Source organism: Eleutherodactylus coqui, chromosome 1, assembly GCF_035609145.1.
Source record: "Eleutherodactylus coqui strain aEleCoq1 chromosome 1, aEleCoq1.hap1, whole genome shotgun sequence".
Lineage (NCBI taxonomy): Eukaryota > Metazoa > Chordata > Amphibia > Anura > Eleutherodactylidae > Eleutherodactylus > Eleutherodactylus coqui.
Window position 1 is genome coordinate 246,088,965 of NC_089837.1, and position 17,518 is coordinate 246,106,482.

The 17,518-nt window shown below is 43.4% G+C and overlaps 2 protein-coding genes across 6 annotated transcripts in view; one reads left to right on the forward strand and one right to left on the reverse strand.

Annotated features, from left to right (window-relative positions):
- Positions 1-17,518, forward strand: part of FIG4 (FIG4 phosphoinositide 5-phosphatase) — a 260,535-nt gene that overhangs the window by 196,004 nt on the left and 47,013 nt on the right. The window lies entirely within an intron of this gene.
- Positions 59-9,697, reverse strand: LOC136632630 (uncharacterized). Its single transcript, XM_066607659.1, has 2 exons — positions 9,235-9,697; positions 59-2,568 (listed from the first exon to the last, which is right to left on the reverse strand). The coding sequence occupies exons 1-2, from the start codon at positions 9,247-9,249 to the stop codon at positions 937-939; spliced, it is 1,647 nt and encodes a 548-aa protein (XP_066463756.1). The 5' UTR covers positions 9,250-9,697; the 3' UTR covers positions 59-936.

Here is a 17,518-nt window from a genome sequence, read left to right on the forward strand (position 1 = left end):
TTCTTTAACCTCATTGGCATACCAACCAAGCATACCGTGACAGTTTTCAAGGCAAGACAAATATAAAACACAAGTTTATTTACTCTTTAGTATATGTAAGTAAAATAGTTAATTAACATATAGGCATTGAGATCACATGGGTAACAAAGATAAGCATCAATACATCACCGGATATTGTAGCATCACTCCGCAATCGGGGGATCTCCAGGTACGATTGTCAAGAGGATCCGGTTAGTACGCCGATACGTCTATCGACCACAACAAAACGAGTCCCGACTCCTCCCTGAAGATCACTGCTATTTATGCTGTTCTTACATTACGTGGCATATCTGCTTCTGCGCAGTTATGGGTATATACGTCATTCTAATATGGCTATTCAGGTTCTAGACATGCGTAGTAGATGATTGGCAACAAAATATATTGAATATTTTGTCCATGAAGTTATCGACAGCTGTGTTATATTATGAGTCATTCTTGCTGTTCTTACCATATATGTCGAAAATATTCTGCTTTTGAACAAATGTTAGCAGAATATTCAGACGGGTCATTAGTTCATTGAAGTTCTGGTTAACTCATACGGCAACTAGTTATTTGATTACACAATCATCCAGTTCAATCGTATCCCATACGTGTCACAATCGGTCCTTAATCATTCACTATTTGCCGTATGATACCATTAAAACTTTTGGTTTTCTACAGAATACCTTATATGCCATGAAACAATTCCATAGCGATAAAAGTATTACAACTATGGCCAATACCAAAACAGGATGTATTAGCCAATTAAGAGTGGTTTGTGCAGATGATGAATAACCCATAAAGATGTCATACCAATGGTGTGACGTGGCATCAGCAATAGCCGATCCCATCTTTACAATTTTGCCAGCTATTACAGTAGTACTTACAATATGCGTTGCCAAAGATCTATTAAGCAATTTAATATGTTGCTGTACTTCTTCTGTGTCTTCTAACAACTTTTTTGAATTTGGTCAAATTTAGATCCCAATTTGACACATTTAAAGGCAGTGGTTGCCAATTGACAGCCACTGTCTTGTCTTGTTCGGGTAATAACACAAAGGTCTCATTTTCCCAAACAAGTGCAGATACGTTTCGCAAGCATCCTGAAAATGGGACAACCATCCCAGGTACAACAGGATGATTACTTGCCAAACATACCTCCTGTGGGGCTATTTCAACCATCATCTTAAAAGTGAGTGGCAGCACAGTCCATTCACATACATTGATCGTATTTTGTAATAAGCATGGTTCATAAACAGCCGATTGGACCTTGCATATGGTCCCTTCTAATGTATCATCACACAATGATAAATCATGAGTTCTATTTTGGTCATCAATGTAAATCCCGTTAAATCTAGGTACCCAGAAATGCATATCTTCTGGAACACCTATAAGTAAGGGGAGAACTACAAACTTACACATCACATTCTTTTTAGTAACATTGTATATGAATATGGTCCCTTTACATAATATATCATTGCAAACCATTTTCTGCGCCTCCAACTGTATCCAATCAGTCTCAGTTATAGTCTGATTGAACACGGTCCTCCATACTTGCTCATTGCCAGTCATGAGCATAGTTTGAAGTGTGTTCTTTTGTTGTTGCTGATAAATGGTCTGCAAGGTACATATTGACCAATTAACATAATTAGATATGTTAGAATTTATTTCATATGAAAACCTATTAGATGCATCTTGCAAATCAAGCATTATTGTGTCCACATCCGTTTGCATACTAAAGGGCTGCCATATAGTGGGCATCCAGTTAGCCTGCAATGTGAGCACATCTTTAATACCACTTCCCGCGTTATGCATTCGATTAGCTAAAGTCTCTATATCAAAACCATTAATAGTCCCAGAAAGCGCTCCATAGCCTCCGAGTAAGGTATCATACCAAGCTCGACGGGAACGCTTGGTAGGACAAGTCCTTGAGGGTGGAAACTGCACGGAGGCTTGTATAACAGTCTTTTGAGCATCTCGTCCCACCAGGCGACAGGTGGATGGAACCCTTTTTATATGTCCAGGATCTATTTTAGAAGCATTAATGTTCACGAATACCAGGAACTGGCCCCACATGGCCCGATTCTCGATCTCCGTTGCATTCCCACACGTAATTACTTCTGTCTCATTTAAGGGAAATGAAAACTGCACTCCCGTATTTGTACAATTCTGAACATATTGTATCACCAGGGAGTAATTGAGATATGGCAACTCTTTTGGTCTCTGACAGCAGGACACTTTCACAAGTGACGTAATGTTTATTTGTCCCGTTGCCTTATGCAGTGCATATGAAGGACGGTAAGTCGAACTTATATGCGATAATGGATTTCCACTCCAGATAGTCCCATCAAAGGTAATATTCACGATATAACATTTCTGGTTGGCTTCACAAGTGAAGTTGTCTTGCTTCCTGGTTCGGGTTGAATTCCTCCAGCCCCACGAATAATCATTCCTTCCGGTGTCATTGACGCGGATCCCTGGCGTCCACGCATCACCTACTGCGAACACCGAACACATGACGCCAAGGATTCCAAAAATGATTATGTGATTCTAGAGGAGGCAAGGAAACAAGCATTATTCCCGCAAATAGCACTTTTCTTGTGGGACATATTCCCATTTCTCTACTCCGGGTCGCATAATAAGCAAAGTTCGATCTTTCCCCACAGCAATAACTTCTGCCGGGGAGGGCGGTCCTTGGTGATTCTGAACCCATATTTTGGCCCCTACATTAGTAACATCAGTTGAGCCAAAACCTTTATCTCCTCTTACAGTAAGTTCAGTGGGGGCCACCCCTTCTTCCACTTGTGTCAGATACACTGGTATTAATAGCAGCTGTGCCATGCGCTCCTTTTTCCCTATTATCAGAGGATCTGTTCCTAAATTTATCATGATTACTTTAATTTCCCCCTGATAATCTGCATCTATGACTCCCCCTAGGACTACTGCACTTCTCAGAGCAAAACTTGATCTAGTGGCTATCTGCCCGAAGTGATTCTCCGGGATCTTGCATCCTATCCCTGTGGGAATAGTACTCACCTTTCCCGGGGCTATCACCACCGTATCAAGAGCGTATAGATCCAACCCTGCAGCGGCAGGAGTGGCTCTATAAGGTGCCTGCGCATCTGGATTAATTTTCCAGTATAAGATTGTCTCTACCTTAGCTACATCTATACTGAGATTGGGTGTTAGCATGCGCATTAAGGGTGTCATAGAATCAGTGATGGGCCTGTTGTTGATAATCTGTAAAGCAGCAGTCAGATTATCTCTCCATTGACCATATTTGTCGGTCTCAGTGAGCTTCTTCAGGGTAGATTTTAATAACCCATTCATTCGTTCCACCAAGCCCGCGGCCTGTGGATAGTAGGGCATATGATATACCCATTCTATGTTGTTTTTACTGGCATACTCTTTTACCTGATTTCCGGTAAAATGTGAACCATTGTCTGTCTGGATCTGCAGGGGAGTCCCATAATACTGGGTAATAACTTCCAGAGTACGTAAAGTACTCCATTGTGTTGCTGTTTTACACGGGAATCCCACCATCAGACCTGAGAATGTATCTACTGCTGTACAAATATACTTACATCCTCTGCTCTCAGGGAGGGGCCCTACAAAATCCATCTGCCAAATCTGCGCTGGCAACTGGCCTCTCCCTATGTGTCCCATTACTGTATGAGGCACTTCTCGTTTTTGCACATGTTGACATACTGGACATTGCGCGATTACTTGTTTGATCATGTCCACTGTCAATGGGATACCTCTTTCTTGTGCCCACCTGTAAGTGGCCTTCTCTCCCAAGTGTCCACTTTTTTGGTGAGCCCAAACAGCTGTACCTTGAAGCCATGCTTCCTTTTCCTTGTCAGGTTCTTGTACGGCAACAGAAATCGATGCTGCCGCATCTGCTTGAGAATTAAATAAACGTTCCAATGAGTCAAGAGGGACATGAGCATCAACATGAAACACAGTACTTTTGGTACTCCTAATGAATTCCTCTATATCTTGCCAAAGCTCCTTCCCCCACAATTCCTTACCATGAATGTTCCAGTCGTTCTTCTTCCATCCCATGATCCAAGTGGCCAAACCATTGGCAACTGACCATGAGTCCGTATACAAATGACATTCTTGCCCTTGTTCCTGCTTCAGAGCTAAGAATACTGCACAAAGTTCTGCATATTGACTACTCTTACCTTCTCCTTCCATGACCAACGTCTTGTCTAATTTTGGATTAAAGGCTACACTTTTCCATCTACGTCTTCCACTGATATACTTGGCCGAACCATCCGTGAACCAAGCATGCTCTTTTTGGGAGTCTGTCAACTCAGAGTAAGGTATTCCCCACTTTACTGGGGATTCCTCCATTTGCGCTACTGGTGTAACCTGACCATCTGGAGGGATATCCGCTATCTTTTCATGCAGGGCAGCTATCCCTCCTTCACCTTTTTTCGCTCTTTCCGAGATGTACCATTTCCACTTAATGATACTCTGCTCCTGGGCATGTCCTATCCGATTGGACTTTGGATTAGATAATACCCAACTCATGATGGGTATTTGCGGCCTTAGAAGGACTATGTGTCCTGTCGTCAATTGTTCAGTATCCACCAGGGCCCAATAATATGCCAACAGCTGTTGCTCCAGTGGAGTGTATTTTTCTCCTGCATCTGGTAATTTCCGATTCCAGAAGCCTAGTGGCACTCTTTTGCCCCCTTGCTTCTGCCACAATGACCAGTTTGCATACATATGCTGAACTGATACATGAAGTTCTATCTCACCATCTTGTAAAGGCCATAAATCTACAGCCTGTTGTATGGCTTCTTTTACTGCCTCAAATGCAACCTGTTGCTCTTCTCCCCACGTGAACTCGTACTTCTTGCGAGTCACCTTGTAAAGAGGAGCAAGAAGCTGCCCCAGATGCGGAATGTGTTGTCTCCAGAATCCAAACAATCCTATGTAGGATTGTGTTTCCTTCTTGTCTTTCGGAGTGGGAAAATTTAAGATTTTCTGCCTTGCCTTAGGGAGAATCTCCCTATGGCCCTTATTCCATTGAATTCCTAAGAATTTCACCGTCTGAGAGGGGCCCTGCACCTTGCTATCATTTATTTCCCATCCTTTTTCTCGCAAATGATGTAACAGTCTGTCCAATTGTTTCTTTACAGATTGTTCATCCGGTCCCTAAATCATTATATCATCGATATAATGTGAAAACTGCATTTCTGATGGTAAATCAAACTCATCCAAATGTTCTGCCACCGTCCGGTGACAGATGGTTGGACTATGTATCCAACCTTGTGGCAATCGAGTGAACGTATATTGACGTCCTTGCCACGTAAAGGCAAACTGATCTTGTGCCTTTTCTTCTATTGGAATTGTGAAGAACGCTTGTGCGATATCAATCACAGCGTACCATTGTCCACTGTGACTTTGAATCTGCTCCACAATTGTAATGGTGTCTGGGACAGCTGCCGTCAAGGGAGGTGTTTGTTTATTCAACTCCCTGTAATCGACAGTCATCCTCCAAGACCCATCACTTTTCTTCACAGGCCATACCGGATTGTTCCATGCTGTGGTTGCAGGCCTCACAACCCCAGCATCGACCAAATCCTTAATGGTTTCTCCTATTTCCTTGTGACCTCCAGGAATTCTGTATTGCTTCATAGCAACCAGTTTTCCTGCAGGAGGGATGTGTACGGGTGGCATTTTGACCTTTCCCACCGTAACTGGACAAGCTTTTATCCCTATTTTCCTTACGCCAAAGGCAAACTTACCATCTTCGAGGTGTAGTGTCAATCCTTTCAGAATATCTATGCCAATGATATATTCCGGAATAGGTACTACTAACACCGTGTATTTACGTAAGGGCAAATTGCCCAGTTTCAAAGTTACCTGTGTCTGTACTCCCTCAGTAACTTTTCCTCCCAATCCTGAAATATTAACTTTTGGACCTTTAAACTTTTTGGGATTTCCATAAATCAGAGTAGCCTCCGCCCCTGTATCTACTAAAGCTGGGACCCTTTGGACATTACCCCCTTTCCAATGTATGGCTAGCGGGACGTAGGGTCTGTCATCCCGCCTAACCCAGACAGGGGCTTGGCTTGCTACCTATGCGGAATCAGAATCTGATTCCTCCAGGAGCGGAGCAGATGGCTTCAAATGGTCCTGCACTTGGGTAGCTACCATTGCAGCCATCTCCTTCCATGGATAGATCTTTTGAAAGTCCTCCCATTCTAATTTCTTAGGTTCTAAATTAGTGACCTGCTTCTCTCTCTTTTTAGAAGCTTTTGGGGCCACTGAATCTTCCCTTTTATCCACCTTTTTGTTGGATAATACCTTCTGTTTATAAAGACGCCACAAATCACCTGTATCTTTTCCATCAATGGCGTCCTTGGAGACTCCAGCTTTCAGGAGAGCCTGAAACATATCTCTACGAGATACCCTTGGCACTCCTGAATCACCAGTCCCCTGGGAACTAGGATTCCTAGACCTATCACGATCTGTTCGCTTTTCCTCTCTATCCCAGTTTCCCATATCTTGCAATTCCCGCATTCTAGCCACGACCGCAGACATTGGCTCATTAGTCATGGATAGAAGTAGGGTCATCATCACGGCTTTATAAGCTGGAGGTGCAGTCTTAATTAAACGATTTCTAACTCCTGCTGTCAGCCGAGTCTCCAAATAATCTTCCATATGCTCGATGATAATTAATGAGACCCTCATAGCTTCCTCCTTCAACCTTTCAATGCCATCCCTGATAGTGTACCAAGGTTTGTCATTGATTGGAATGTCTGCCTCTGTTGGGAATTTATTAAGAAACCCATTGGTTACTATATTAAACAGGGAAATAGCACTTTCTCCTTGATGATTAGGAAAATATTCTCTAAAATTTCTACTGATTACTGGATCTCTAGTTAGAGTAACAAATCTCATTGCATCTTTTGGATCCAACATTACCCCAGTCGCCCCGTGCTCAAATAGACGGACCAACCATGGTATGTCAGATTCCCCAGGCCTTTGCCTAAATCTACTCAGTATATCATCAACTTCTGACTGAGAAAAATCCTCTAGGGTAAGCCTGGTGCGCCTATGTGGCACCAATTCTTCTTGCACCAACAGTCTCCCATCGGCATCGTACATATAGTTTCCCTGATCGTCATACCTGGGCAACCTTTGCCCATCATGACCTACGATAGGCTGGGTATCGGGTCCATATTCAGTAGTTTCCTTCCTTCTGCTAATGGGCTGGGCACGTTTTAAAGCAGGTGGATCAATTATTGGATTGGGTGGGTCTTCCCAATCCCCCTTATGCCAGTCCTCCTCCCCCGAAGAAGATGAGGAATCCCATAAGTCTCCATCCCACTTATCTGGGTCCCAGTTCACAGAAGCAGAAGCTATAGCTTTCGATACCTTTCGCTTATCAACTTTACCTTTACGCCCCTTATATTTATTCTGAGCAACTTTTACAACAGCCTTTTCTGCAATATTCTGGTAATGTTCTATTTTTTCCTTTATCAGCCTTTGGTTACATTCCAACACCACTCTCTTTCCTTCAGATTCTGCTAACTTTTGTTCCGTCTGATTAAGTTTTCTTATTAGTTGGGACTTCTTCTTATGGATATTCCTATAGGCTGAGGCCAATACCCAATTCCTCCTACCCAACTGAACTGCGTCACCTGCCTTGGCAGGGGTCTCCTCGAGTACCTTAACGACATCGAGGGGCTCTGAATCTTTTAGCTTACTATCCCATGATTCTGCAAGCCCACTATGCATCAACTCCTGAGCTAATATATCATAGGGACCCTCGGACCTGCCGGGGATGTCTATTTTCTGAACGATTTTAGTTTTATCTTTCTTGGTTCTTTTTCTAAACATATTGTTGTCTTATTGGCAAAATGCCAATTGGTGAAACTTTTTGCGCAGAGTTCCCCCTTACAGAACTCACAAAATTTTGGCAACTTGCCAATTGGTGAAACTTTGCACAGAGGTCCCCTTTACTGCGAGAAACCACCCTGCAAATTGGCACCAATTTCCCAAGTCCTGTCTCAAAGTTACAGAACTCCGAAAGTTTTGGCAACGTGCCAATTTGGTGAAATTTTGCACAGAGGTCCCCCTTACGGCGAGGCACCAACCTGCAAACTGGCACCAATTTCCCAAGTCCTGTCTCAAAGTTACAGAACTCCGAAAGTTTTGGCAACGTGCCAATTTGGTGAAACTCTGCACAGAGTTCCCCTTTACAAAATTTTGGCAACGTGCCAATCTGGTGAAACTTTGCACAGAGGTCCCTCTTACGGCGAGGCACCACCCTGCAAACTGGCACCGATTTCCCGAGTCCTGTCTCAAAGCTACAGAACTCCGAAAATTTTGGCAACGTGCCAATTGGTGAAATTTTGCACAAAGGTCCCGCTTATTGCTAGACACAACCGTGCAAACTGGCACCAATCTCCCAAGTCCTGTCTCAAAGTTACAGAACTCCGAAAGTTTTGGCAACGTGCCAATTTGGTGAAACTCTGCACAGAGTTCCCCTTTACAAAATTTTGGCAACGTGCCAATCTGGTGAAACTTTGCACAGAGGTCCCTCTTACGGCGAGGCACCACCCTGCAAACTGGCACCGATTTCCCGAGTCCTGTCTCAAAGCTACAGAACTCCGAAAATTTTGGCAACGTGCCAATTGGTGAAATTTTGCACAAAGGTCCCGCTTATTGCTAGACACAACCGTGCAAACTGGCACCAATCTCCCAAGTCCTGTCTCAAAGTTACAGAACTTATAAAATTTTGGCAGTATGCCAATGGGTTCAACAAGGACTACTTACTGCGACTATCAATGTGTATTTACTATTATTACTCTATCACTTATCAAAGCAAAGTTATAACCATTTGAACCCCTTGGCAATGGGCCAAAAATCTAATATGGTGACAGCAGCCCCCCGTGCACTGAGAAGCACCGTCACAATACCAAATTATACAGTAATATAACCTTACCAAAGACAACAATATATATATATATATATCCTGCCAGACTACGCCAATTTATGTCTTACCCGCTCAAGTTTTGGCTATTCTTTAACCTCATTGGCATACCAACCAAGCATACCGTGACAGTTTTCAAGGCAAGACAAATATAAAACACAAGTTTATTTACTCTTTAGTATATGTAAGTAAAATAGTTAATTAACATATAGGCATTGAGATCACATGGGTAACAAAGATAAGCATCAATACATCACCGGATATTGTAGCATCACTCCGCAATCGGGGGATCTCCAGGTACGATTGTCAAGAGGATCCGGTTAGTACGCCGATACGTCTATCGACCACAACAAAACGAGTCCCGACTCCTCCCTGAAGATCACTGCTATTTATGCTGTTCTTACATTACGTGGCATATCTGCTTCTGCGCAGTTATGGGTATATACGTCATTCTAATATGGCTATTCAGGTTCTAGACATGCGTAGTAGATGATTGGCAACAAAATATATTGAATATTTTGTCCATGAAGTTATCGACAGCTGTGTTATATTATGAGTCATTCTTGCTGTTCTTACCATATATGTCGAAAATATTCTGCTTTTGAACAAATGTTAGCAGAATATTCAGACGGGTCATTAGTTCATTGAAGTTCTGGTTAACTCATACGGCAACTAGTTATTTGATTACACAATCATCCAGTTCAATCGTATCCCATACGTGTCACAGCATCTCCAATTGAGAAGATGATCTCCATCACACAGAACCATTGAAGGCCTCCTAGTAGTCACTAACCTATCATTTGCTTTAGGCTGCCAAAAGTGATGTCCTCCAACACTGCTAACATACAGATTGTTGTATCATTCATGTCTTGAGCACAGATCCATAGCGCAGGGAGAAAAAATAAATGTGCCTCTCTGGCTTCTCCAAGATCTAATTGGGAAAATGGATTTCAGTTAAAGGATTATTCCAGGCTCTTTTAACTGATGATCTATCACAATGATGATGAACCTTTTCAAGACAGAGTGCCCAAACTGCAACACAAGCAGACATATTTTTAGTAAAGTGCCCACACATCAGGGGGCGGGGCTTATCATGACATTTGATTTCTACCTCCGTCATTATAAAAAGGACAGGGCCGCTGTGTTTTTGTTGTTGTTTTTTTATTCCTAGCTGGAGCACTAGAATACCATTGGTGCTGATTTTGACTGGAAATCAGTTGCGTACCGCAGCTGATTTCACACTATGCGGCGCTTCCCTCACCTCCTCTGAAAGCTTCCCACTGTCAGCGTTCCCAACTTCTGGTTCTCAGCGGCCTGTAGTAGACATACCTGACCAGAGGTGCCGCACCTGACCAGGCAACTTGGAAATGGAAGCCGGGAAGCGCTGACAGTGTGAAGTTTTAGAAGGAGGGGAGGGGAGCGCTGCATATTATGAAATAACCCTCACAGTGGGTTAATAGTGACCCCCACAGTGACCCCTCCGTAGTAATATTAACCCCACAGTGGCCCCCTGTAGTAATAATAATCCCAAAACAGTCCCAGTAATAATATTAACCCCACAGTGGCCCAGTAGTCATATTAACTCCATAGTAGCCCCAGTAGAAATCCCCCCCCCTTTCCCGCCAACCCATATACTTACTTCCTCCTTGTAATCACCTTAGCTCCTCCTCTTCTCGGCACTGATCCTGGGTGCACACTCTGATGCCAGTGTGTGTGCCCGGAATGCTCCCTTCTCCTCTCCTGCAGAACTAAGAAGGAGAGGTCAAGGAAGGAGGATTCCCAATGCACACAGTGATGTCAGAGTGTGCTGCGGGATCAGCGCTGCTAACAGCACCACTGTGTATTTACCAGCTGCGGAGCTGTGGCACTCCAGCCAGTACCGTGGTGAGCAGCTGTCGGCGCGCATGCCAGCAGAGAGGGTTCTGCTTGCTCCCTCCAGCACGTGTGCCATAGGTTCACAACCACGGATCTATCACATGGATAGGTCATTAGTAGTTGATTGATGAGAGTCTGCTACACAATACTCCCATCTATCAGCTGATTCTTCGGCCTGCTGCAGCAGGCTGGTCATCATCATGGGTGGCCAAAGGAGGAAGTTGACGCTTTGGCGTTACTCCTATTGAATTCAATGGGAGCAATGCTCTGCCCTTATACTTCATGCTCAGCACAGGACATGATGTCCTGAGCAGAAAGTGTAGGAGCAGCGTAGTGTTCCCAATGATTTCAATGGGAGTGAAACCAGTGCGTCAACCACTGATGACGATGTTCGGCCCGCTCCATCTCTAACAGTAGACCCTTGTCCATCAGCTGCTGATGACCTATGCTGTGGATAGATTATCAGTTAAAAAAGCCCAGAACACCCCTTTAGGGCTAATTCCCATGGATGGATTTCTGCCACGTTCCCTGCAGCGTAAATCCGTGGCAGAATAACACAGCGATTAGGTGCTATTGAACCTAATGGCTCAGTCCTCACATGCGGGATTGTGCAGCAGATTTACACGGCGGGAAAAAAAATCATGGCATGTTCTATTTTACGCATATTTCCACGGCGGAAAGTCTTTATTAATATAGTATTCATTCGAGACCGTGGAAAAACGCACGTTTTTCCGCGATCGCCGGCGGGGACTTTTTTGTTTACCACACGAGATTCCAGTGGCCTAAAGACGCAGGCATATCCCGCCTGTCCATGGGCAGGAGGCCTTGAGGAGATGTGATTTGATGTGCGGGTTTTACTGGTGCTTTGCTCATTTAATAATGGCATACACAGTCGCGTTACTGACAGATGTGTTCTTCTCAAGAACGTTGTTTAATTCAGTGGTTCACTTAGTTTTTCTCCCGGTGGTGGTATAGATGCACACTCAGTCAATGTGCTTAATAAAAGACATGAATGGTATAGCTGTGTGTGTGTTAGTAATTTCTTGTTAGATTTTTTTGTTTAGAATTGTGTCGTGGACAATCAAATCACAGTTTATTATTTATCAATCCAGAAATACAGGTAATTTCAAAGGATTCACTTACTTTTTCTTGCAGCTATAGGATTTGAACTTTATTTACATATGAAATAGTTGCTGGTATTGCTTTTTAATTGTTTAAAGGAGATGTCTCGAGGAAGCAGTGATTTTTTTTTTTTGCCCAATCCCCCTAATTAAACATACATTACTAATTACCCCTGTAAATGACTTTCCTAGCTGGTTCGTACTTACCGGTCCAGCGTTTCAGCAACTTATAAAAGTTTCCCCAAGATGGCCGCCGGCTCTTTCCCCGTCGCTCGCTGCAGCCCGACGTGCGCGCTCCCGAGACGCTGCCAGCTGTGTCTCCATGGCAACCGGACGCCCTGCAGCCGCCGCGCAGCCGCCGACCAGACGCCCCGCAGCCGCCGACCAGACGCCCCGCAGCCGCCGACCAGTCACCCACCGCCAGGCAGCAGGTAACCGGCGCTAGCCCCCGGCTCCCCAGCGCTACGCTCCCGGCTCCCCAGCGCTAGACCCTCAGCCCAGGTGAAGGCCCCGGAGCCCAGCGCTGGGCTCCGGGGCCTTCACCTGTCAGTGACCATCACCCCCGACCCATCACTTACCCCCCTGGCCCAGCGCTAGTTCCCCCCGGCCTAGCGACAGCCCCCCCATCGCAGCGACAGCCCCCCCCCGGCCTAGCGACAGCCCCCCCCCCGGCCCATCACTTACCTGGACGGCAGGACAGCTGGGCGGCTTCTCCGGACGGCAGCTCCAGTTTCTGCACCTTCCTCTAACAGAGGAAGGTACAGAATGGCCGCTCCAGCGCGCTCCCGAGCAGTGACAGCTCGTCTGCACATGCGCAGAAGAGCTGTAGCGGGGAGCACACTGAAGCGGCTCGTGCTGAAAGGAGAAGACCGGACTGCGCAAGCGCGTCTAAAAAAGCAAGCTGCCAGCGAATTTAGACGGAACCATGGAGACGAGGACGCTAGCAACGGAGCAGGTAAGTGAATAACTTCTGTATGGCTCATATTTAATGCACAATGTATATTACAAAGTGCATTAATATGGCCATACGGAAGTGTATACCCCCACTTGGTTTCGCGAGACCACCCCTTTAACTAAAAGCTTGGAAGTAGCCTTCCACAAGATTCTCTAAATACATTTCCAAACTTTTTTGCATTTTACTCATAATGTTGGATATGCAATAGATACTTTAGTGCCTTCTGCTTGCAGGCTCTTCACCATTGTCTTTGCTATTATCTTAGAGTTCAGCTGAACCATGACCATTTGCGTAAAACACTGTGAGTCTCCCGCAGTGTTTTACACATCACAGCCCATACGCTCTGCCAGCGGAAATCGTGTATGGGCTGCGTTTGGCACTGCATGTGCCCGCAAATGACTTGCTCACGCACATGTGCAGTGTGTTTTTGTTTTTTTCACTTTTAATTTTTTAAAATTCCCCATACAAGGGCTGCGAATGATACGCAGAGAAATAGAGCATGCTGCGATGTATTACTCTTGCGTATTGATACGCAGTGTCCACACGCTGGTGTGCGTGGATCGGTTCTTACCTCCTCCCTCATTAATGCTGCAGCTCCACTAATGGAATAGGTTGTACAGCCTTAAGGGAGTGTGCTTAGGCTCTACTTTTCCCCCCATCCCATATTAAGGGAATACACGCATCACTGTTTCAAGTATTTCCTCCTCACCCTCCCTCACTTGTCTGTGTCTGCCAGCCAAGAAAGTAATGTGCTTGGGACTTATAGCACCCTCCGGAAGAATTAAATCATTCATTAAAAAAGTTAAATTGGGAAGAAATGCTTTAGGATGTACATGTCAATTGAGTGAAAACAAAAAAACGCACAATTGTGCAATAGACTATTGAAATTTGGAAATAACGTAAAATTCTAGACTCCTCAAAATATCTACCCTTTTTCTGTAGGAAAGCATTGCATATGATCAGCCTGCTGTGGATCAACTTTTTAAAAAGTTTTTAAAAACACCTGACTTATATGTTTAACAGCGTTCCATGACACAGGCTATTAAATGTATACATTTTCTGCTGGACACCATGGGATGAAACTGGATAGTGTATACAATATTTGTGAATTCTGTGACATACCATAAGGAAAGACATAGGCCATAAGGACACTCTTTTGGCCTCTGTCTCACAATTGAAGTCAATGTATTAAGTTTTACACATGTATGTCAGGAGCTTTTGTAACATTAGCGCTAAATATAGAGTTAAACATGCAGTGAATGCAGCCTAAACGTCTTTATTTGTGCATCCATTGACTTGAATGGATGATTCTGGTCTGTGAAAATGGACCACAATATGATATGCTGCAGGTTTTTTTTGTTTTTGTTTTGTTATACACAGAGCATCAGCACGTAGGGAAAAAAAACACATGTGAATAGCCCCACTGACTTTAATGGTTCCCTGTTCTGTCTGTGTGCAGTCAGTTACACACATGGACCGAAAATATGCCCATATGACTAAGCCCTTAAATGACAAATTTCTTGTGCTGAAAAATCCTTCCAAAGTTCTGGCCACTAGGGGTCTCCATTCCTTCTAATTTGCTGTCCACTGCTTGTTGTCAAGTGATGTCCATCTAATAACAGAGATAACAAGATGAAGAAATGGAAGTGGAGGAGGGTGATGACTCATGCTACCCATAGACGTCAATGAAGTGGAAGAGGGGGAGACGCAGACATGCAGCTTTAGCTAACTGAAAATTATAGATGCAGCCTGCAGAGGGGAAAAGTGGTGAAAACCGCTACATATAAGTCATATAATGACCACATATAGTGTTATTCCTCATGTACAGAAACATTGCAGCTTATTTTGAAAAGTCATCTGAAAGTTTAGGTAAAGGTGCCTTTATGCTCAGAGACTAATTTAGTAATTGGTGACATAATTGTAGTAGCTTTTTTTTTCTTGAGCACTAGGTAAAATGTATTTCTTACACACTCGATAGGATGTTCTTCGTCTAGTGCCCAAAACTATATAAAAGTAATAGACGCCGCAGCATTTGGCAAGTGCTGTCAGCAGGTCTTCTGGTTTGGTGAGGTCACGTGGGATTCTGATGTAGAAGCCTAAGCAGGTTTACAGTATATCATCGATGATGTCCCGTGTCAGAACCTCCTATGGGCTGTATCAGTCATGTGGCTAAACAGCCACAAGACAGCTGAAGTATACTGAAGACCGGAGCTGGCGATGGGGAAAGTGTGTGGTATTAGTCTCTTTTTTAAAATATGGGATTAATCCCCCCACTGCTACCAATGTGTTACATATTCAGAAAACCCCCTTAAAGCCTACTGTACCTGTGCATAAAATCTAAGGATTCTAGTGCATTTTCGGTTAACGGCAGTATTCCTCCTCGCATGACATGCTACTACGGAGTCAAGGAAGTTCAGCTGTGTTTCTATACACTTTGGAGCTATTTTAGCTTTCTGTCTCTTCTGGAGTATGGAGAGGACATGGTGATCACTGGTAATTTTTCCTAACTTTGGGCTATTCTGGGTAAACTACATCTGCTGTTAGTTTGGATAATAAAATCACTGGTAGGCACTTTTTTCCTAAATATCTCAGGCACAAGTACCGCTAAACCGTTATACAGTGTAGGTACTGCTTTTAGCAGCTCTTCCTATCTCGACTTTGCAGAATTCTGCAAGTATGATGTGATGAAGTGGTATATTGAGGTTTTTTGGTTTTGGATGGAGTAGGGCTTTAATTTTTTAAGGATTTGAACTTATTGACCCTTAGTAGTTTTCATCTAAATTACACGTTACAATCTCTTAGGTGACCCTTATTGTGCTCACTGCTTTTTTTTTATTTTCCCATTACTGGGAAAAGCAATAAGAGACCTTCAGCTGTGATTGAAGTGGCACAAAGATTTTTTTTCTGCTTCCGACAGAGTGGTTTTTGTAGTAGCATGAACCCATGTACCTTTTCTACTGAAATCTTGTCAGCAGGAAAGCGGAGATGAATTACATTTCTGAAAAGGTCCCTGTTTCGTTCTACAAGTTTACAAACACATTAGGTAATCCGGTGTCATTACTTTTTACATGCCAAATAGTTGCTTTTAAGAAAACTATAAATTAAAGAAAATAAAGAAGCAAATGAAGATCCATGCTACTAAGTTCATGCACACAATGCTTTTTATTGTCTAAAACACATATAAATATACACTAAAGCCATAATTTAGCTAGCACACTAAAATAACTTCAGTGCCTGACTCTAAAGTGGCCAGGATTACTGAGACGGATGAGTGGGCTTCACTACTGTTTCCGTAACTTCCACAGAAATCAATAGGACTTACGCAAACAACGTAACACAGTGGGCTATTCTGTTGGTAGCTCCCAGCATAATGGAAATCGCTTAGCTTGCTGTGCTGCGCTGTATGTGTAACTCCCTTGGCATCTATGGCAGTTATGGAAACCGCATAGTCCAGCCATGTTCAGCTGTTTCCGTTCTCTCAGCCATTTTTTACACGGCAGATTTCTCATCGTGGTTATCTTTGCCTGAAATGGGAATATTCCTTTAAGAAAAAAATATCCTATAAAAGTAATAGACATTTTTCTAAATTACCAACTAAACCCTTTCCTACTAATCATTATAGAATGTAACGTTTATTAAATGCAAAAATAAAAGTTGACTTGACTTTTTTGTTTAAAATCACAGTCCATTGCTCTAGCACATTTTGGTTTTTTATGTCTACATTTATTGTACATTTTTTTTCACTAGAGCAGCATAATCTCACTGCTATATTTATGACACAGTTGGGTCCAAAAGTTTTTCGACACTCACAATTTTGAGAATTTGTATTTCTTCCTATTAAAGTAGAATATGCTGCAGTAATGAAGTATCAGAGTTCATTTGACTGCTTATACAATATAAAGTAGAAATAGGATTACAGGGGTTTTTTTTTCAAATAGTAAATTTAAAAAGTATTAAAAGTTGAAACATCCCCTTTTCCCAGTAAGTTAAATAAATAAATTGGTATTGCCTCATCAGTTTATTAAAATATCACATTATTTATCCCACAAGGTGCACACAATCAGAAAAAAAAATCAACTCCAGATTTGCACTTTTTGGTTACCCTGTCATCAAGCAAAGCAGAAAGTGATCAAAAGTCCTATGTAGCGCAGAATGGTACCAATAAAACCTACTGGTTGCCCCACATGAAAACAAGCTCTCACATAGCTATCTGCATTAGTAGAAAAATAAAGTTATGGTGACAGGAATCAATTTAAAAAAGGCATTTTTTAGTAGTGGAGCAGAAAAAAACTATACACATTTGATATTGCATAGTTATACTGATACACCGAAGATATTGTTATTTTTAACATGTCATGAACATCGTAATTTGAGATGAGCGAGCACTAGAGATGAGCGAGTATACTCGGTAAAGGCAATTGCTTGAGCGAGCATTGCCTTTATCGAGTACCTGCCTGCTCGAGAAGAAAGGTTTGGATGCCGGCGCGGGGGAGCGGTGAGTAGCGGCTGTCAGCAGGAGGGAGCGGGGGGGGGGGGAGAGAGAGATCTCCCCTCTGTTCCGCTCTCCCCCGCAGCTCCCTGCCCGCCGCC